Below are 23196 nucleotides of genomic sequence, written 5' to 3'. Positions count from 1 at the left end.
CACAGAGAGGGAGGTGGAGAGAGAGAGAGAGAGGAGGGAGAAAGAGTGATCAAGATCACTCCTGACAGATGGACATCTATCTGGAATACTCCACATCGCTACAACACGTGTGTGGGCAAAGACTGACTACTTGTGCAAGGAAAAGAAATGCCAGATACATCAGTGTCCAACATAGTTAAGACAGAGTAAGTCAATAAGTCTACTCACTTAAAGCTTCCTGATAAAAATGCACATTTGTTGTTTTGTTCAATAGTAAGATAATTTTTTAATAGCTTTATCTTTCTGAAATTATCTCTCAGGCTCCTTATGCAAGACAAAAATTGTATTGTGGCTCCCACACGAAAAGGTTGGACACCTCTGCTTCAAGCCTTTAACCAGCTAGGTTAATTTCAAACACAAGTTTAAAGGCTTGTGTTATGTAAACTCATTTTAAAATGGCAAAAGCCACTTAGGGAATGTCTCAATTTCTGCACCCTGGCATGCATTACTTTCACCTGGGACACAAGCTCAGTGACATGTTGAAAATTGCTGGACTTTTACTTCTATATAAATGTCGCAATTCTGCTGCTATCCATTTGGAATCGTGTTGTTCCAGAACTTGTATTGAGGGGAAAACAGGCAAGAAAATCCAAGGAATCTCCAGAAGTCAGCACTGTAAGTTCCTCATGAATACACGAATACAGTGTAATGGGGCTGAGTGATATTGGCATAAACAGGATGCTGCCGACCCATATACAATAGTTAGTAAATACAATGTAACGGAGAGCTTTAATAAACGTTAACCCATGATGAACTGGCGATGATTCCTTAACAAAATCTATGCTGCACTCAGGTTTAAAAACTGTCAGGGAAGATATAGTAAAAATTTATTATGTTTCAATGACCATGTTAGAAACAGTCATTAATTGATTAGTTTTTTTGCTGCGACAAGTTTTACAAGTATGTCAAAGATCAGTGTCTGCAATGTGCATCATTTACTATACAATTTGAGGGCAGATAACCTGAGTGGCCAATGTCATTTGCAAGTTGTTTGTATCATATAACTGCATTACAATAAATGTGCACCTTTGCTAACAGATGAAAGATTTGGCTTGGACATAAATTGGTTAGTCTGGAGTACACTCTTACAGATAGTGACGAAACATATTGTAAGATTTTGTTGTTCCTGTATTTTAGAATCCAGGACCTCGTTTCAGCAGCTGAATAAACTAGTCTTGGCTACCTACCGTTAATCTTTCAGTCCCTTCCTGTCCCACTCTGCTTTTCTGTTTTACATGACTCTTCTGAAGTACTATCTGCCTCACTCTATACAATTCTCCTGATTTGGAGATCACTGCCCTTTTGTTGGCTGCCTTGTCTTCAGATACATATTACAAGCAAGTGGAAAAGTTGCACAAACAGAGACCATAATTGTCTTGTGACAGCAACAATGTGAGAAATGCTCCATCTTCCTATTGCTGATTTTTCTACTGCCTCACCTCAATGACCACAATAACAATCCTCTCCTCGAGTATCACGGTTTATTGGATGAATCTGCACTCCTGACACAGTGTAAATCATCTGATAAGGTTCATCTACCACCCCAGCTCTATTCTATCAACAAAAGTAATTTGTATTGGCATTGCATACTATTTTGCTTGCTAGCAAGCTAATACAGTTGTGCTGCTCTCCATTGATGTTCGTATGCTTAGCTGCTTAATTTATAGGGAGAAATGAGTTTTATACAGGACTGTGTTTTGATGGCATTAGTTTGGCGATAGACTTTAGACACCGCATGGCTGAGTCAATAATTTTGTTTAGGCTCCATGGTGCAACATGTCGGTGTCTATCCCTGCTCTCAGCTGCTTTGAAAGCATCTCCAGCACTCACACAGCTCTGATCAAAGTGGCACTGCACAAGCTACAGATACAGTCCAGAACCGGGCCTGCGCGCTGGGTTCCTGTAGCGTGAATAAGGCACATTCACTTCCGCGGGGAATGATCAGACACATCAGCAGGATGGATGACAGTCACATGACCAAGGACCTTCAGTATGGGGAGGTGGCCGGGGCCAGATGACCAGTGGGCGCCTGAAGCTCTGCTTCAAGGTTGCTTGCATATCTGACATGAAGGCCCCAAATGTCGACTATTGCAGCTCGGAGTCACTAGCTGATGAAAGAGGGAAATGGTGACACATCCTGTGGGCTGGTTTGCACAACCACGATGACCATTTGCTGCAGCAGCTTCACAACAGACGTCAATGTCAAAAACAACAACTCACACAGTCACTCGGCAGCTTCACCTGCAGCACTTGTGGCAGAATCTGCCTCTTAAAGATTGGCCTTCACAGCATCAACAAAGGTGAAACAAGAGAAGACACCCCACTTAAATGGATAGTTTGCTGCGAGTCCACCATCTTTCAGTGGATGGAAGGATGTCAACCAACCCGCCATTGAAAACCCCAAAGGCAGGTTCAGAGATTTCAGACATCTTTGTAAGGAGAACTGAATGGATACAAGTAAATTAACATTAAAATTAAAATATACCTGCATAAACTGAAAATAAGATCCACTCCAGCTTGCAAAAGATAAATGCCTTTTTTCCAAAACAAGCAATTTTGTGAATTGTTGTTTTCGGCAGTGGCATCTATCTTTCTATGGGATTGCGATGCTTCATCTAGGGGGTAACATATTGGCATGGATAGAAGATTGGCGAGCTAACATGAAACAGAGAGTAGGCAAGATGTAACGAGTGGTGTGCCACAGGGATCTGTGCTAGGGCCTCAACTTTATACAATTTATTTAATGACTTAGATGAAGGGACCGAAGATATGGTTGCTAAATTTGCAGATGACACAAAGATAGGTAGGAAAGTAACTGTGAAGTGGACATAAGGGGGCTACAAAGTGATATAGATAGGTTAAGTGAGTGGTCAAAGACCTGGCAAATGGAGTGGTCAAAGACCTGGCAATGGGAATGTGTGAAATTGTCCACTTTGGCAGGAAGAATAAAAAAGAAGCCTATTACCTAAATGGTAAGAGATTGCAGAGCTCTGAGATGCAGAGGGATCTGGGTGTCCTAGTGCATGAGTCGCAAAAGGTTAGTATGCAGGTACAGCACGTAATTAGGAAAGCTAATAGAATGTTATTGTTTATCACGAGGGGAACTGAATACAAAAGTAGGGAGGTTATGCTTCAGCTATACAGGGCAATGGTGAGACCACATCTGGAGTACTGTGTACAGTACTGGTCTCCTTATTCAAGGAAGGATGTAACGGCATTGGAGGCAGTACAGAGAAGGTTAACTAGATTAATACCTGGAATGGGCGGGCTGTCTTATGAGGAAAGATTGTTCAGGCTAGGTTTGTGTCCACTGGAATTTAGAAGAGTAAGAGGCGACTTGGATTGAAGCATATAAGATCCTGAGGAGTCCTGACAGGGTGGATGTGGAAAGGATGTTTCCCCTTGTGGGAGAATCTAGAACTAGGGGTCACTGTTTAAAAATAAGGGATCGCCCATTTAAGACAGAGATGAGGAGAAATTTTTTCACAGAGGGTCGTGAGTCTTTGGAATTCTCTTCCTCAAAAGGCAGTGGAAGCAGAGTCTTTGAATATTTTTAAGGCAGAGGTAGATAGATTCTTGATAAGCAAGGGGATGGAAGGTTATTGGGGATAGGTGGAAATGTGGAGTAATCAGTTCAGCCATGAACTTATTGAATGGCAGAGCAGGCTCGAAGGGCCGAGTGGCCTACTCCTACTCCTAATTCATATGTTCATGTAGATCTGTTTGTAGCATTGGTTTAAGATGGAGGAGAAACTGCTGGGTTTAACCCCAAGTACTTTTGAGCCCTGTCACGCCCAACAATTGTCGATGTGGGTCTGTCAAGGAAGGTAGATTCTAGGGAGATTCGGTGCTAAACAGACATTGTCTGTACAGTGTAAAGATAATTATTTTAGGAACAAATATTTTTGCAGAGACTTTTTACATATGCAGATTTTTTTACCTCATTCTCGAGATATGGATGTCATGAGTTTTAGATCAAAGGAAATGGCTTATAAGATTACCAGAAAAAGTGGTAAGGCTGTGGATTGGGAGCAACTTAAAATCCAACAAAGGATGACCAAGAAATTGATAGGGAAAAGAGAATTTGAATATAAGCTAGTGAGAAACATAAAGGTGAACTGAAAAGCTTTTTAAGATATGTGAAAAGGAAAAGATTAGCAAGGACAAATGTAGATCCATTACAGGCGGAGACAGGAGAATTTATAATGGAGAATAGGGAAATGGTGGAGAAATTAAACAATTACTGTGTCTGTCTTCATAGAGGAAGATACAGAAAATCGCCCAGAAATACTAGGGAACCAAGTGACTTGTGAAAATGAGCAACTGAAAGAAATTAGTATTAATAAAGAGGTAGTACTGGAAAAATTAACTGGATTGAAAGTTGATAAACCCCCTGGACCAGATGAGCTACATCCCAGAGTGTTGAAGGTGGTGGCTATAGAGATAGTGGTTGCATTGATGGTATTCTTCCAAAATTCCATAGATTCTGGTAAAGTTCCTACAGACTGGAAAGTTGCAAATGTAATCCCACTATTTGTGTGTGTGGGGGGGGGTGGGAGCGAGAAAACAGGGAACTGCAGACCAGTTAGTCTGACGTCAGTAGTAGGGAAAATGTTAGAACCTATTATAAAGGATGAGATAACTAGAAACTTTGAAAATAATGATAGGATTGGGCAGAGGCAACATGGATTTATGACTGAAATCATGTTTGACAAACCTGTTGGAGTTTTTTGTGGATGTTACTTGTGGCATAGACAAAGGAGAACCAGTGGATGTGGTGTATTTGGATTTTCAGAAGGCTTTTGATAAGGTCCTACACAGGAGGTTAGTAAACAAAATTAGATCACATGGGATTGGGGGTAATATACTGCTATGGATTGAAAATTGGTTAACAGACAGAAAACAGAGAGTAGGAATAAACAGGTCATTCTCAGGATGCCAGGCTGTTATTAGTGGGGTATTGCAAGGATCAGTGCTGGGACCACAGCTGTTCACAATCTACATAAATGATTTCGATGTGGACACCAAATGTCATATTTCCAAATCTGCTGCTGACACAAAACTAGGTGGGAATGTAAGTTGTGAGGAAGATGCAGGAGGCTTCAAGGGGATTTAGACAGGCGAAGTGAATGGGCAAGAACATGGCAGAGGGAATAGAATGCGAATAAGTGTGAGGTGATCCACTTTGGTAGAAAAAAACAGAAGGACAGAGTATTTCTTAAATGGTGAGAGGTTGGGAAGTGTTGATGTCCTTGTTCATGAGTCACTAAAAGCTCGTATGCAGATGCAGCGAGCAATTAGGAAGGCAAATGGTATGTTGGCCTTCATTGCAAGAGGTTACGAGTACAAGAGTAAAGATGTCTTGCTGCAATTGGATAGCGCCTTGGTGAGATCGCACCTGGAGTATTGTGTACTGTTTTGGTCTCTTTATCTAAGGAAGGAAAGAATTGCCATAGAGGGAGTGCAGTGGAGGTTCACTAGACTAATTCCTGGGATGGCAGGATTGTCTTATGAGGAGAGATTGTAGAAACTGGGCCTGTATTCTCTAGAGTTTTGAAGAATGAGAGGCGATCTCATTGAAACATACAAAATTCTTACAGGGTGCAACAGGGTAGATGTGAATAGGATGTTCCCCCTGGCTTATGAGTCTAGAACCAGCGGATACAGTCTCAGAATAAAGGGTAGGCCATTTAAGACCGAGATGAGAAATTTCTTCTCTGAGGGTGGTGAATTTTTGGAATTCTCTACCCCAGAGGGCTGGGGAAGCTCAATAATTGAGCATGTTTAAGATTGAAATCGATAGATATCTGGATACTAATGACATCAAGGGATATGGGGATAGCGTGGGAAAGTGGCATTGAGGTAGATGATCAGCCATGATCCAACTGAATGGGGGAGCAGACTCGATGGGCTGAATGGCCTACTCCTGCTCCTCTGTTCCTAGAAGAAGTGTCCTTAAATTCCCACATGGAACAGGATGTACACTCCACTGGACTGAGATGCCCTGCCTTTATTTATTAGACTATTTATTAGTGAATTAACTGGAATAAACTGAAGATTTAAATAAAGACTCATCAGCTACTCACCGGTCAGCTGCTTCCTTTGTGCTGATGTCACTTTATTTTACAAGGAGTTAAATGTTTTACTTAACTTTAAATTATCCATATATCTCATATAAATTTGCTGAAAAATGCTGAACGCTTTATTATCACTATCCCTTGTTATTTAACTTTATCCCCTAGATCTGATTGATTGAACACTGACTGTAATTATATGACAAATTAACAAATTGGTTTTAGTTTTATGCTAATTAATTGATCTAGTCTTACTCTACAGTTGATTAATGTGGAGACCAGATCTGTACACAGTTCTCTAGCTGTGGGGGGGTCTAACTAGTGTTTTGTACAGTTCTAGCATAATCCCTCTGCTCTTATACTTGTTTAAAATTCATTCATGGATGTGGGTGTTACTGGTTAGGGCAGCATTTATTGCCCATCCCCAACTGCCCTTGCTGGGCCATTTCAGAGGGCAAATAAAAGTCAACCACACTGCTGTGGATCCGGAGTCACATGTAGGCCAGACCAGGTAAGGCCAGCAGATTTCCTTCCCTGAAGGACATTAGTGAACCAGATGGGTTGTTACAACACTCGACAATGGTTTCATGGTCACCATTAGACTCGCTTTTTAATTCCAGATTTCCTAATTGAATTCAAATTTTACCATCTGCCATGGTGGGATTCGAACCCATGTCCCATGAGCATTAGTCTGGGCCTCTGGATTACTAGTCCAGCAACAGTACCACTGTGCCACCATCTCCACCAAGAAAGGCAAATATCCTGTATGCCTTCTTGAACACCTTATCTACCTGTCCTGCCACCTTCGGGTATCTGTGGATGTGCACTCCAAGGTCCTTCTGTTCCTCCACACCTTTCAGGATTCCACCATTCACTGTGCATTCTCTTGCCTTGTTTGTCCTCCTCAAATGCATAACCTCACACTTCTCTAGGTTGAATTCCATTTGCTAATTTTCTGTCCACCTGACCAGTTTACTTGCTGCAGTCTACAGTTTTCTTCCTCACTCACAACCACACGACCAATTTTTGTATTATCTGCAAACTTCTTAATCACGGCCCCCGACACTTTAGTCTAAACCATTGATATGTGCCATGAAAAGCAAGCAGCCGAGTACGAAGCCCTGTGGAAACCCAACTGTAAAAAGGCTTCAGTTATGATTCAGCCCTGGATGTGATTAACAGCAGAAATAACAGCAGAATCCAGTCCCTGCAGTCACTTGTGAATTTGCTGGTGTCTCAGCAGATTATTTGAATTAGCAAATCCCTTCCCACACTCCGAGCAGGTGAACGGCCTCTCCCCGGTGTGAACGCGCTGGTGTGCCACAAGGTTGGATAATCGACTGAATCCCTTCCCACACTCAGAGCAGGTGAACGGCCTCTCCCCAGCGTGAGTACGTTGGTGTTGCAGCAGCTCATTTTTACTTTTAAATCTCTTCTCACAATCAGAACATTCAAAAGGCCTCTTATCTGTGTGAACAAGTTGGTGTCTTAGGAGGTTGGAAGGCTGAGCGAATCCTTTTCCACACACGGAGAAGGTGAACGGCTTCTCCCCAGTGTGAACTCGCTGGTGTGTCAGCAGGTTGAATGGTTTAATGAATCCCTTTGTACAAATGGAACAGGTGAAAGGCCTCTCCCCAGTGTGAGTACTTTGGTGTTGCAACAGGTCCTTTTTACTTTTAAATCCCTTCTCACAGTCAGAACATTTAAAGGGTCTCTTATCAGTGTGAACAAGTTGATGTGACAGGAGGTGGGTTGGCTTCGTGAATCGCTTCCCACACACACAGCAGGTGAACGGCCTCTCCCCAGTGTGACTGCGTCGATGAATTTCCAGCTGGGATGGGTAATTGAATCCTTTCCCACAGTCCCCACATTTCAATGGTTTCTCCGTGGTGTGGGTGTCCTTGTGTCTCTCCAGGTGTGACATTTGATTTCAGTTTCCCAAGTGCAAATCCTCCCTTTTGAATACCCTGTAAAGGGAGATTACATAGAGTGACATAAAATACACAGTACACAAACAGGCCATTCAGTTCAACTAGTCTGTACAGGTGCTTATTACAAACATCTGAACTCGGAGCAGCAGTAGGTTATTTGGCCCCTCGAGCTTGCTCCGCCATGCTGGAAGATCATGGCTGATGTGTGCATGGACTCGTCTCACTTTCCTGCTTACCCCTGATACCCTTTGACTCCCTTGTTTGTCAAGAATCTGTCTACCTCTGCCTCCATCACTCTCCAGGGGAAAGACCCTCAGAGAAAAAAATTCACTTCGTCTCTGCCTTAAATGGGAGACCCCTTATTTTTAAATTGTGCCCCTAGTTTTAGTCTTTCCCACAAGGAGAAACATCCTTTCAACATCCACCCTGTCAAGTCCCATCAGAATTTTACATGTTTCAATAAGATCACTTCTCATCCTTCAAAACTCCAATGAACACAGACCCAACCTGTCCAACCTTTCCTCATAAAATAACCCGCTCAGCCCAGGAATCAGCTGAGTGACCGAACTGCTTCCAATGCAATTGGAACCAATGCAACCAAAACTGTACACAATACTCTAGATGTGGGCCTCACCAATACCCTGTGCAACTGTAGCAAAATATCGCTTTTATATGCCAATCACCTCATGTGTCTGCTCTCATTCCATCTACCTCATTTCAGCGTTTCAGCAGACATTTTTTATTCCTTTTGCTCTTATGTTTTCATCTAGTTTCCTTTTGAAAGCATCTCAACTATTTGCCTCAACCACTTCCACATTCTACCCACTCTGAGTAAAGAAATCTCTCCTTATTTCCCTATTGGATTTATCAGTAACTGTATTCATGGCCCCTGGATTTGGATTCACTCACAAGTGGAAACATTCTCTCCACATCTACTCTGTCCAACCCATTGATAATTTTAAAGAGCTCTATCATGTCACAAGTCTTCTGTTTTCGGAATATAAAAGCTCCAGCCTGTTCAATCTTTCCCAATCGCTGTAATCTCTCAGTTTACTGAATCCATCACTGTCCCTCACCAAGACTTGTACAGGATGGCGGCCAGTGACCCCGTTCTCCCGGGCCTGTCGCCGCGGGGTAAACCCGGGGCCTGTGGCCTCTCATTCAGGACCTCAAGTCTACCCCGGGTGTTTATGAAGCTTCCCAGTTTTCCACCCACGGCTCCAATTCCTCCTCCCGCCTCCCGAGCCGCCTATTCCGCCTCAGTCCGACTCTCACCCACTGCAACAGCATCTCCAGCACTCCGATCAAAATGACACTGCGCATGCTCGGGATGACAGACAAATATTGCGCCTGCGCCTTTGGCTCCTGTATTGTGAATGGGGAGATTCACCTCCGCGCGGAATGGTGGGTAATGGCACCGCCATTGAAAGCCTGAATGGCAGGATACCGGCCATCTTTGTCATGGGCGACAAATGGGCCCAAGTGAACAAACATTAAAATTAAAATAAAAGCAAAATACTGCCGATGCTGGAAATCTGAAATAAAAACAAGAAATGCTGGAAATACTCAGCAGGTCTGTCAGCATGTGTGGAGAAGCAGAGTTAATGTTTCAGATCAGTGACCCTTCAGCAGACCTGAAACGTTAACTCTGCTTCGCTCTCCACAGATGCTGACAGACCTGCTGAGTATTTCCAGCACTTCTTGTCATTAAAATTAAAATATGCCTGCATAATATTTTGCCGGAGAAGAACGGAAAATAAGGTCTATCCTAGCTTGCAAAACAAGCAAGTGAAATGTTCTTATCGGCATTGGCGTCCATCCTCCGATGCGACAGTCGCGCTTCATTTCGCTTGGCTGAATGACGTCGGAGGAATTTTGCCCCTATAAAAGATGACGACGTTGACGTCACGTTTCAGTCACGAACGCAGCTGGTGCGCATGCGCAAACTCGTTCGGCCACTTCAGGGGCAGTTAATAGTCACCCATGTTAGTGTAAGACTTCAGTCACATATACAGGCCCAGACTGGGTAAGGACAGCAGGTTTCCATCCCTCGAGGGGCATTAACGATCAAATTTTACACTAATTGTGAAAATGCCGACCGGCCAGTCCTTTATCCCTTTGCTATTTGTGGGATTTTGCTGTGCGCAGCTTGGGATGCCCATGTCATTCGTCATTACAAGAGTGAATACACATTTTAAAGGTGTTTAATTGGCTGTAAAGCACTTTGAGTTCCGAAGAAGGGTCACTGACCCGAAACGTTAACTCGACTTCTCTTTCCACAGATGCTGCCAGACCTGCTGAGTGAATCCAGCATTTCTTGTTTTTGTTTCAGATTTCCAGCATCCGCAGTATTTTGCTTTTATTATATTGGAATACCCTGAGGTCGGGAAAGGTGTTGTGTAAATTAACATTCTTAGGCAATCCAGCAGCTTAATGGTCACTTCTACTGACAACCAGCTTTTTTATTTCCAGATTTTGACTTCCAATTCGCAAACTGCCATAGCAGGATTTGAACTTACGGCCTCTGTATTAATGTAACCGAATCACGACTGAGTGCTGCGTGCCAGAATGTTTACTTCGGGAATTTGCTAAGTCTGGGAATTTGGTGCAGTGAGGAAGTAGCTGCTGTTCTGGTCTTTCACAGAACAAGCAGTGATCCAAGAGAGGGAGCTGGAGACAATGAGACCTGAGAGCTGAAGCCAGAGGCATCAATTAGGGAGCAGCCAGATAACTGGTTGGTGAATTTTAAGGTTTTTTTCCTTTCCAAACTGTGGCAGCAGTTTAAACTGGTACTGGGTGTTGTATTACTTTTGTAGGTTCACTTGTTAATTTGTAGTTATATTAAGTAGTTTATCAGCAATATTTCCAAACTTTGAAACTTAACTAGTTAAACAAAACACTGAAGAGATGGACGGGCAGGTGATGTGTTGCAGCTGTAGCTCGTGGGAGCTGATGGATACCAGTGTGATCCACTGCAACCACATCTGCAGTAAATGTCTGCAGCTCAAGCAACTTTGGCGCAGAGTTGATGAGCGAGAGTCTGAGATTCAGACACTGAGATTCATCAGGGAGGGGGACGTCACCTGGACACTTTGTTCCTTAGGCTAGGTACTTGGTAAGTGGCAAGTTATAGTCCTGCTGCACAAGTGCCAGGCAATGGCCTTCTCTAACAAGAGAGAATCTAACTATGTCCCCTTGACATTCAGTGGCATTACTATTGCTGAATCCCCCACTATCAACATCCTGGGGGTTACCATTGACCAGAAACTGAACTGGAGTATCTATATAAATACTCTGGCTACAAAAGCAGGTCAGGGTCTGGGAATCCTGTGGCGAGTCACTCACCTCCTGACTCCCCAAAGCCTGTCCACCATCTACAGGACACAAGTCAGGAGTGTGATGGAATACTCTCCACTTGCCTGGATGGATGCAGCTCCAACAACATGCAAGAATCTCGACACCATCCAGGACAAAGCAGCCCGCTTGATTGGCACCCCGTCCACAAACATTCACTCCCTCTACCACCAAAGCACAGTGGCAGCAGTGTGTACCTTCTACAAGATGCACTGCAACAACTCACCAAGACTCCATAGAGGACAAGGGCAGCTGATGCATTGGACACCACCACCTGCAAGTTCACCTCCAGGTCACACACCATCCTGACTTGAAACAATATCACCATTCCTTCACTGTCGCTGGATCAAAATCCTGGAACTCCCTCCCTACCAGCACTGTTGGTGTGCCTACACCACATGGACTGCAGCAGTTCAAGAAGGCAGTTCACCACCACCTTCTCAAGGGCAATTAGGGATGGGCAATAAATGCTGGCCTTGCCTGCGACAACCACATCCCGTAAAGAATTTAAAAAATTAAAAGCAAACTTCAGATTTGGTTCATGGTCAGAGACAGGAGAATGTGACTATGAGTGAGGCAGGTATGGGGACCCAGAAGGTAGCAATGGAGGAGCCTCAGTCCCTGCAATTGTCCAACTGGTTCGAGATTCTTGCAGCTTGTGTGGACAAGAGCAGGGACTGTAGGGAGGATGAGAAAACTGACCATGGCACTGTGGTGCAGGGAGCCATTCAAGTCGGGAGTAAAAGGGAATGTAGTAGGAGTCAGTACAGTTAGGGGACAGATATTGTTCTCTGCAGCCGAAAGCGCGGGTCCCAGTGGCTGTGTTGCCTGCCGAGTGCCAGGGTTAAAGACATCTTCTTGGCGCTGGAGAGGAACTTGGAGTGGGAGGGAAAGGATCCAATGGTGCATGTAGGTACCAATAACATAGGTAAGATGAACAAAGAGATTCGGCTGTGGGAGTATGAGCAGCTCGGGGCTAAATGTGGTTCTGCTTTTTATAAGGTAATAATCTAATAAGATCAGAAGTGGAGGTGTTTGCTGATGATTGCACAATGTTCATCAGCATTCGCAACTCCTCAGATACTGAAGCAGTCCATGTAAAGATGTAGCAAGAGCTGGACAGCATCCAGGCTTGGGCTGATGAGTGGTAAGTAACATTCGTGCCACACAAGTGTCAGGCAATGACCATCTCAAACAAGAGAGAATCTAACCATCTCCCCTTGATGATCAATGGCATTGCCATCGCTGAATCCTCCACTATCAACATCCTGGGTGTTACCATTGACCAGAAACTGAACTTGACCAGCCACATAAAAGCTGTGGCTGCAAGAGCAGGTCAGAGGCTGGGAGCTCTGCAGCGAGTAACTCACCTCCTGTCTCCCCAAAGCCTTCCACCATCTACAAGGCACAACTCAGGAGTGTGATGGAATACTCTGCACTTGCCTGGTTGGGTGCAGCTCCAACAACACCCAAGAAGCTCAACACCATTCAGGACAAAGAAGCCCACTTGATTGGCAGCCCATCCACCACCTTCAACATTCACTCCCTTCACCACCGATGCACAGTAGCAGCAGTGTGTACCATATACAAGATGCACTACAGCAACACACCACGGCTCCTCTGACAGCACCTTCCAAACCAGCAACCTCTACCACCTAGCAGGACAAGGGCAGCAGATGCATGGGAACACCACAACCTGCAAGTTCTCCTCCAAGCCACACACCATCCTTACTTGGAAATGCATCACCATTCCTTCACTGTCGCTGGGTCAAAATCTTGGAACCCCCTTCCTAACAGCACTGATAGTGTACCAATGCCACAAGGACTGCAGCAGTTTAAGAAGCCAGCTCACCACCACCTTCTCAAAGGCAATTAGGGATGGGCAATAAGTGCTGGCCTAGCCAGCGACGCCCACATTCTGTGAATGAATAAATCAAAAAAAAATCTCTGGATTACTACCTGCACCATGAGCAAATTGGCATAGGGAAATAAGATCAAGCGTTGAATGCGTGGTTCAAAGATTGGTGTGGGAGAAATGGGTTTCGATTCATGGGTCACTGGCACTAGTACTGGGGAAAGAGAGCTGTAATGTTGGGACAGCCTTCACCTGAACCTCAGCTATTTACAATCTATATTAATGACTTCGATGAAGACAGAGAGTATGCTGATGATACAAAGCTAGATGGGAAAGTAAGCTGTGAGGATGACCCAGAGGCTGCAAATAGCTATCGACAGGTTAAGTGAATTGGCAACAAAGTAGTAGATGGAGTATAACATGGGAAGTGTGAGGTTATTCACTTTGGTTGTAAGAATAGAAAAGCAGAATATTTTTTAAAAGGCATGTAACTTGTAAATGTTGATGTTCAGAGACTTGGGTATACTCCTACAAGAAACACAAAAAGTTAGCATGCAGGAACAGCAACCAATTCAGAAAGCAAATGGCATGTTGGCCTTTATTGCAAGGGGATTGGAGTACGGGAATAAAAGATGTCTTGCTACAATTGTACAGGTGAGACCACACCTGGAATACTGTGCAAGTTTGGTCTCCATATTTAAGGAAGGATATAATTGCATTGGAGGAGGTACAACAAAGGTTCACTAGATTGGTCCCTGGGATTACAGGGTTGTCCTTTGATGAGAGGTTGAGTAAATTGGGTCTATACACCCTGGAGTTTAGAAGAATGAGAGGTGATCTCATTAAAACATTCAAGGGTATGAAGGGGCATGACAGGGTAGATACTGACACATTGTTTTCCCTGGCTGGGAAACCTAGAGCAAAGGGGCCACAGTTTCAGGATAAGGGTCGATCTTTTAGGACTGAGATGAGGAGAAATTTCTTCATTCATAGGGTTGTGAACCTCTGGAATTTTCTATCACAGATGGTTGTGGATGCCCCATCATTGAATATATTTAAGATTGAGATAGACAGATTTTTAGTCTCTCAGGGAATCAAGGGATATGGGGAGCAGGCAGAAGGTGGAGTTGAAGCCCAGGATCAGCCATGATCATACTGTATGGTGAAGCAGGCTTGAAGGGCCATATGGCTCCTATTTCTCATGTTCTTAACCCCAAATAAGAACCTACTGGTGCTGTGTTTGCACAGAGTGGGACAGCAGCGGCAGGGCTTCTCCCAGTGACAGGCCCGTGTAAACAGCCGCCATCTTTATAGGAAGCAATGTGCAGCAGGATGCATTTGTGGCCATCCTGGGTCAGGAAGCAGGAGAGAATGTTGTGACTTTCTATCCTGGACTGACAGTGATGGCTTTTGTAACCTGAGAAATTACAGCTATCAGGATTGAGCACTTTGGAGAACACATGACAGTGACCTGATAGAGGTCTTTAAAGTTATGAATTAGTTGGACACGGTAGATAGAAGCATAAGAGACTTATGGCCTAGAAGGCGGCCATTCAGCCTATAAAGTCCGTGCTAGTCGACAAACAGCTGTACCTCCTGGTCCCACTTTCCGGCTCTTGGTTCATAACCCTGTAGGTTACAGCACTTCAGGTGCATATCCAGACATTTTTTAAATACAATTAGGGTTTTGACCTCTACCACCCCTTCAAGTATTGAGTTCCAGGCTCCCGTCACCCTCTGGAAGAAAAAGAATTCTCCCAGTTCCTCTCTAATTCTTCTGCTAATTATTTTAAATTGATGACTACTGACCTCTCTGCCAAGGGAAAAATACATACATCCTATCCCCTCTATCCCGGCCCCTCGTAACTCTTTACACCTCAAATAATTATACACCTCAGCCTCCCCGTTCTAAAGAAAACAACCCCAGCCTATCCAATCTTTCCTCAATTTTCTATTTCTGGTACATCTTCGTAAATCTCCTCTCTTGTGCGATCACATTCTTCCCGTAACGTGTACACAGTTCTCCACCTGCAGTCTACCTAGTGCTTTACAAAGATCTAGCATGACCTCCCTGCTCTTGTGCCTTGACTAATAGAGGAAAGTATCCCATATGCATATGCATTCTTCACCACATTATTTACCTGTCCTGCTACCTTCTGGTATCTGTGGACATGCACTCCAAGGTCCATCTGTTCCTCTACACTTTTCAGGATCCTTCCATTTATTATGTATTTCCTTGCCTTGTTTGCCCTCCCCAAATGCATTACCTCACACTTCTCCAGGTTAAATTCCATTTGCCACTTTTTTGCCCACCTGACTAGTCCATTGATATCTTCCTGCAGTCTACAGATTTCTTCATTATCAACCACACAGCCAATTTTTATATTATCTGCAAGCTTCTTAATCATGCATCATACATTCAAGTGTAAACCAATAGTATATCCCAGGAAAAAAACATGGGACCGAGTACTGAACCCTGTGAAACCCCACTGGAAGCAGCCTTCCAGTCACAAAAAAAAAACTGTCGACCATTATTCTTTGCCTCCTGTATCCAAATGGCCACTTGCTCTTGGATCCCATGGGCTTTTACTTTTCTGACCAGTCTGCCATGTGAGATCTTGCAGAGAATGTTTCCAATTGTGGGGCAATCCAAAACCAGGGCCATAAATACAAGATAGTTACTAATAAATTCAACATGGAAATACAGAGAAATGTGTTTACTCCGAGTGGTTAGAATGTGAAACTCACGACAGCAGCAAGTGCTTGTGGCAAAAAGCCGAGATACTTTCAAAACTGACAGCAAAGTCCCCTTGTGGGTTAAGCCTGAGATGTATAAGAAGATGGGGTGGCACAGTGGTTAGCACCACAGCCTCACAGCTCCAGCGACCCGGGTTCAATTCTGGGTACTGCCTGTATGGAGTTTGCAAGTTCTCCCTGTGTCTGCGTGGGTTTCCTCCCACATGCCAAAGACTTGCAGGTTGATAGGTAAATTGGCCATTAGCAATTGCCCCTAGTATAGGTAGGTGGTAGGGAAATATAGGGACAGGTGGGGATGTGGTAGGAATATGGAATTAGTGTAGGATTAGTATAAATAGGTGGTTGATAGTCGGCACAGCCTCGGTGGGCTGAAGGGTCTGTTTCAGTGCTGTATCTCTAGAATAGAAAAAAAAAGAGTCTCAGCCACTCTCTTCCATGGTTCAGAGATCCAAGGCACAGAACAGAAGGCTCCTTTACAACTGTGTTCAGAATCAGGAAGAACAACGGTGAATGTTGGAAACATGCTGTCAAATCAGAGATTGGTGTAAAACTATGATCTGTTCCTGACAAAGTGAAACGGCAGGTTTAAGTTTCAAGTCTAAAAATGACTGATAAGTATTCTACAAACATTTAATGTGTTTGTGTGACAGTCCTGAGCCTACCTTTTTAAGGCAGGCTTTAACCGATTTAAAGTAACCCAGTTTAAATTGTTTAAAGTCTGTATTAAAATAACAGGTGGAGGAGTTCACAGGTGCCTGTGAACAGCTGTTAGCATAATACAACAGATATTTGCTCTCCAAATAATGAAGGAGCTGCAGTGTGTTTCCAAGAATTCCTTGTTTTATTGATGTGTGCCTCCCACACTGTCCCATTCAATCCCTTGAGAAGAGGTGAGTGTGACTACCCTTGACTTCAAGGCAGCATTAGACTGAGTATGGCATCAAGGAGCCTGACCAAAACTGGAGTCAATGGGAATCGGGGAAAACTCTCCGCTGGTTGGAGTCATACCTAGCGCAAAGGAAGATGGTTGTGGTTGTTGGAGGTCAATCATCTCAGCTCCAGGACATCACTGCAACAGTTCCTCAGGGTGGTGTCCTAGGCCCAGTCATCTTCAATTACTTCATCGATGACCTTCCTTAAATCATAAGGTCAGAAGTGGGGATGTTCGCTGATGATTGCACAATGTACAGCACCATTCTCGACTCCTCATATACTGAAGCAGTCAGTGTAGAAATGCAGCAAGACCTGGACAATATCCAGGCTTCGGCTGCTAAGTGGCAAGTAATATTCGCGCCACACAAGTGCCAGGAAATTACAATCTCCAACAAGACACCAGTTTTGGACTTAAATATGGAAGTCATGTTTGGGAAATTTGCCGATGACGCAAAAATTGGCCGTGTAGTTGATAGATGAAGAGGATAGTCATAGACTCCAGAAAGGTATCCATGGTTTGGTTGAGTGGGTGGAAAAGTGGCAAATAGAGTTCAATCCAGAAAAGTGTGAGGTAATGCATTTGGGGAGGGCAAATAAAGTGAAGGAATACACAATAAACAGGAGGATATTGAGAGGGGTAGAAGAAGTGAGAGACGTTGGAGTGCATTTGCACAGGTCCCTGAAGGTGGCAGGATAGGTAGATAGAGTGGTGAAGAAGGCATATGGAATACTTTCCTTTATTGGCCAAGGTAAAGAATTCAAAAGCAGGGATGTAATGCTGGAACTGTATAAAACGCTGGTTAGGCCACAGTTGGAGTATTGTGTACAGTTCTGGTCACCACATTACAGAAAGGACATAATTGCTCTGGAGAGTACAGAGGAGATTAACAAGAATGTTGCCAGGGCACAAAGGTTGCAGCTGTGAGGAAAGATTGGATAGGCTAGGGTTGTTTTCCTTAGAACAGAGGCGGCTGAGGGGTCACTTAATACAAGTGTACAAAATTATGAGGGGCCTAGATAGAGTAGACAGGAAGGACCTGTTCCGCCGAGCAGAGAGGTCAATTACCAAAGGGCACAGATCTAAGGTGATTGGTAGAAGGATTAGAGGGGACATGAGGAAAAACCTTTTCACTCAGAGGGTGGTGGGTGTCTGGAATTCACTGCCTGGAATGGTGGTGGAGGCAGAAGCCTTGAATTCTTTTAAAAGGTACCTGGACATGCACCTGAAGTGCTTTGGACCAGGTGCTGGAAGGTGGGATTAGATTGGATGGCTATTTTTTTTTTGTCAGCCGGCAAGGACACGACGGGCTGCATCGCCTCCTTCTGTGCTGGAATTTTTCTATGGTTCTAAAGAATCTAGCCATCTCCCCTTCACATTCAATGGCATTACGATCACTGAATCCCCACTATCATCCTGGGGTTACCATTGACCAGAAACTGAACTGGAGTAGCCATATAAATACCATGGCTACAAGAGCAGGTCAGAAACTGGGAATCCTGCGGAGAGTAACTCCCCTACCGACTCCCCACATCCTGTCCACCATCAACAAGGCACAAGTCAGGAGTGTGATGGAATACTCTCCACTTGCCTGGCTGGGTGCAGCTCCAACAACACTCAAGCAGCTCGACACCATCCAGGACAAAGCAACCCACTTGATTGGCACCCCATCTACAAACATTTGCTCCCTCCACCAGAGTGGCAGCAGTGTGTACCATCTACAAGATGCACCGCAGCAAAGCACCAAGGATCCTTAGACAGCACCTTCCAAACGCATGACCTGGGTACCACCTAGAAGGACAAGGGCAGCAGATGCATGGGAACACCAACACCTACAAATTTCCCTCCAAACCACACATCATCCTGACTTGGAACGATATCACTGTTCCTTCACTGTCACTGGGTCAAAATCCTGGAACTCCCTTCCTAACAGCACTGTGGGTGTACCTACTCCACATGGACTGCAGTGGTTCAAGAAGGCAGCTCACCACCACCTTCTCAAGGGCAATTAGGGCTGGGCAATAAATGCTGTCCGAGCCAGGGATGCCGACATCCCATGAATGAATAAAAAAAAAAAGTTGGAGATATTGCATTATACTCAGGAATCTCCCCACACCACCTGAAATAGTGACACTCCTTCCCCCTCCCTCCAGCTTATTTCCAGAGTGCAGTCTGAGACTCGGGCCTGGAGTTTCCTCTCATCAGCACAATCTCACTTCCACTCAAGTCTACACAATGTTTTAAGTTTTGTAAATTGTTTGTGCCCAGACTGCACGTCTCTCTGTTTGAAAATGCCGAGGAACCTCCGGGTCTGGATGTGGTGTACAGGGCAGTTCAACTACTGCTGGATACAACTACAATATTATTGCCTTTAAAGCAACCACATTCTGTACAACTGAGACCATTGATCTGTGTCCAATTATTTCTGTCAAGTTCCAGTTACTATCCTCCAGTCCTCATGGAAGGTCACACTGTTATACACCTAATGATATCCAGAATGCTGAAACCAACATTGAGAAAAAATAAATAAAATGACTGCAGGCTCAGTTGAGTATCAGTAAAATTTCAGTGTTAAATTTTGATGATTTTCAGTGTTTATTTTGACCATTTTTGAGTTTATTCAAATACATCAGTTTTTATTTTCTTTGAAAAAAATCACAGGATACTTGGTGAAAAGCAGAAAACCCCAAGTATCACCTCAACCTGGTCTTTCTGTTAATCACAAGCAAGGCCATCGCTGTTCACTTCCTTGTATCCGTCACCACTCACAATCTCCTTCCTTCTGTGTCCATCCTGGAAAAAAACTCTCCCCAAGTCACTTACAACTGCTCTTTCAAACTCTCAACTGTCTCCCCATTGGCCGTCCATTTGTCACAATATTTCTGCAACTGACAATCTGCTCAATCACTCCCTCAACCTCTGATCCCTTACCCTCAGTAAAACCCTGACTCTCTCCCACCCTTGTCACTCCCCCATCTTCACTTCCTCAAGTCTAAGGAACTCAGATTTGAACATATCTGGCCCACAATTGGTTTAGCCATTCATTACCAGAGCCAGCTGCACCACACATCAAGCTCTATCTGGCCCTGTTCTCGTCTGCCAAAACTGCTCACTATTTCAGGATCATTCCTGAAAGCAAAGATAACCCCAGCTTCATTTCTCCACTACCGTCTCCTTAAACCTCTCTCACCTGATCAAACAAGTGTAAGATCATGGATTTCTTTGTCACTAACACTGAGACCATCCATTCAGCTGCATCCTCCTCTTCTCCACCAAGTCAAACATTCCCTGAGGTTCCCTCTTCCCTCGCCCTGAACCTGTGTCTTTATCTAGTTTCTCGCCCATTATGTCCTCTCCAAGCTCATCTTTTCCATGAGACCCACTTCCTTCTCTCTCACCCCCATTCCCACTAAACTGATCAACCAACTTCCCTTCCTGGTCCTCGTGTTAACTGACATTGTAAACAGTTCCCTTTCCTCAGGTATTTCCTGCTCCCTTTTAAAACTATCACCCACCTCCTCAAAACCCCCACCCTCAACCCCTCTGTCCTTGTAAACTACCATCACATCTTCATCCTCTCATTCCTCTCCAAAGTCACTGAATGTCTTTATTCCCCCCAAAGCAGTTCCCACCTTTCCCGTAACTCCATGTTTGAATCTTTCCAATCAGGTCTCCATCCCTACCACAGCACTGAAACAGCTCGAATCCATGCCACAAAAGACATGCTCTGCGACTGTGGGACACTATCCTTCCTCATACTTCCTGACCTCCCAGTCAACCACACCATCCTCCAACGCCTCTCTCCACTGTCCAGCTGAGTGGGACTGACCTCACTTGGGTCCACTCAGATCTATCCAACCACAAGGGCGGCACAGTGGTTAGCACCGCAGCCTCACAGCTCCAGCAACCCAGGTTCAATTCTGGGTACTGCCTGTGTGGAGTTTGCAAGTTCTCCCTGTGTCTGTGTGGGTTTCCTCCGGGTGCTCCGGTTTCCTCCCACAGCCAAAAGGACTTGCAGGTTGATAGGTAAATTGGCCATTATAAATTGCCTCTAGTATAGGTAGGTGGTAGGGGAATATAGGGACAGGTGAGGATGTGCTAGGAATATGGGATTAGTGTAGGATTAGTATAAATGGGTGGTTAATGGTCGGCACAGACTCGGTGGGTCGAAGGGCCTGTTTCAGTGCTGTATCTTTAAATAAAAAAATAAAAAAAATAAAATAAACCAAAGAATCTCATCAATGGCTTCTCTCACCCCGTTACCTTTGGAGTTTCCAAGGATTTATCGATGGCCCCTTCCATTCCTCATCTATCTGCTGTTCCTTGGTGCCATCATCCGAAGACATGACATCAGGTTCCACATGTACACTGATAACACCCATCTCTACCTCACCACCACCACCTCTTTTGACCCCTCCAGTGATTCAGTGTTGTCAGCCTGCTTGTCTATTCTAATGCTCTTCTGACTGACCTCCACCCTGCTTAAACTTGAGCTTATCCAATCTCTGCTGCCTTTTACCTCAGCCATCACAAAGTCCCACTCATCCATCACTACTGTGCTCACTGACCTACAATGGCTCCAGGTCCACCAATGTCTCCATTTTAAAAGTCTCATCTCGGGTTCAAATCCGTTCAAGGCCTCACCCCTCCCGATATCTGTAACCTCCTCCAGCCCTACAACTCTCAAAGAACTCTGCATTCCTCCAGCTCTGGCCTTTTACACATCCCTCACACTCTCTGTCCGATTGGCTGCGCCTTCAGTCATCGACCCTAACCTCTGGAATTCCCTCCCTTTTTCTCTCTGCCAGTCCACATCTCTCCTCCTTTAAGACCCTCCTAAAAACCAACATTTTTGACCAAGCTTTTGGTCAGCCCTCCTAATATCCCCTTCTTTAGCTCAGTGTCAATTTTTGCCTGATTTGTCAGTTTAAGCTTCTGAGATGCACCTTGGGACACTTTCCTACCTTAAAGGTTCAATGTCGATGCCAGTTGTTTTTAAAATCACAATACAACAGACTGGGGAAGCTGGTATTAAAATAATATCTGGGTACACGGAGTTAGGTTGCAGATCAGCCATGATCTCACTGAATGGCAGAACAGGCTCGAGGGACAAAATGGCCGACTCCTGTTCCTCTGTCCCAAATAAACTTGGACTCAAACACAGCTGATGAATGGATAGTCATGGGAGAACTGGTGAGAAGGCAGTGCAACAGGAAACCAGTTCATGAGCAGAGTTAGAGTGTTGGAAGTCTGGGAAGAAAGTACATTGGAACTGGAGTGGGCCATTCAGCCCATCGAGCCTGCTCCACCATTCAACACGATCATGGCTGATCTTGGGCTTCAATTCCACTTTCCTGCCTGATACCCATATCCCTGGATTCCCTGTGAGACCTAAAATCTATCTACCTCAGTCTTAAATGTATTCAATGATGGAGCATCCTCAACCCTCTGGGGTAGAGAATTCCAAAGATTCAGAACCCTTTGAGTGAAGTAATTTCTCATCTCAGTCCTAAATGATTGGCCCCTTACCCTGAGACTGTGTCCCTGTGTTCTAGATTCCCTGACTAGTGGGAACAATCTCTCAGCTTCAACCCTATCAAGCCCTTTCAGAATCTTGTACGTCTCAATTAGATCGCCTCTCATTCTTCTAAACTCCAGAGAATATAGGCCCAATTTACTCAGCCTCTCATCATAGGACAACCCCCTCATCCCAGGGACCAATTTAGTAAATCTCCACTGCACTGCCTCCAGTGCAAGTATATCCTTTCTTAAATGTGGAAACCAAAACTGCACACAGTATTCTAGGTGCGGTCTCACCAAAGCCCTGTACAAATTTAGTAAGACTTCTTTATTCCTATTCTCCAATCCCCTTGCAATAAAGGCCAACATGCCATTTACCTTCCTAATAGCCTGCTGCACCTGCATGTTAACGTTACATGTTCACTTGTACGAGTACCCCCAAGTCCCTCTGAACAACACTTACCAGTTCCACACCTTTTAAAAAATATTCTACTTTTACAACTAAAGTGAACAACTTCACACTTCCCTACTTTTTACTGCATTTGCCATCTTGTTGCCCACTCATATAACCTGTCTATATCTTTGCAGCCTCTCTACATCCTCCCCACAGCTTAGCTTTCCACTGAGCTTTGTATCATCAAACTTAGATACATTACTCTGTCTCTTCATCCAAGACATTAATATAGAGTGTAAATAGCTGAAGAAGGAATTTTCCTCCACACAAGATCAGGGGGC

The 23196-nt window shown here is 44.5% G+C and overlaps 1 protein-coding gene and 1 pseudogene across 1 annotated transcript in view; one reads left to right on the top strand and one right to left on the bottom strand.

Annotated features, from left to right (window-relative positions):
- The window catches only part of LOC137349002 (oocyte zinc finger protein XlCOF7.1-like), a 107922-nt pseudogene that overhangs the window by 13411 nt on the left and 71315 nt on the right, over window positions 1–23196 (top strand).
- Window positions 279–23196, bottom strand: part of LOC137348420 (zinc finger protein 271-like) — a 43510-nt gene continuing 20592 nt past the window's right edge. Inside the window, exons 3-6 of the mRNA XM_068013731.1 lie at window positions 14483–14684; window positions 9769–9925; window positions 9435–9579; window positions 279–8044 (exon numbers count right to left, since the gene is read on the bottom strand). Of these exons, the coding sequence (XP_067869832.1) occupies window positions 7327–8044; window positions 9435–9579; window positions 9769–9925; window positions 14483–14684 (1222 nt within the window). The 3' untranslated portion in view covers window positions 279–7326. The remainder of the gene's footprint in view (window positions 8045–9434; window positions 9580–9768; window positions 9926–14482; window positions 14685–23196) is intronic.

This window comes from Heterodontus francisci, chromosome 34 (genome assembly GCF_036365525.1).
Source record: "Heterodontus francisci isolate sHetFra1 chromosome 34, sHetFra1.hap1, whole genome shotgun sequence".
NCBI classification, from domain to species: domain Eukaryota; kingdom Metazoa; phylum Chordata; class Chondrichthyes; order Heterodontiformes; family Heterodontidae; genus Heterodontus; species Heterodontus francisci.
Note: the sequence above shows the minus strand (reverse complement) of the source record. Positions and strands in the feature narration are given on the sequence as shown.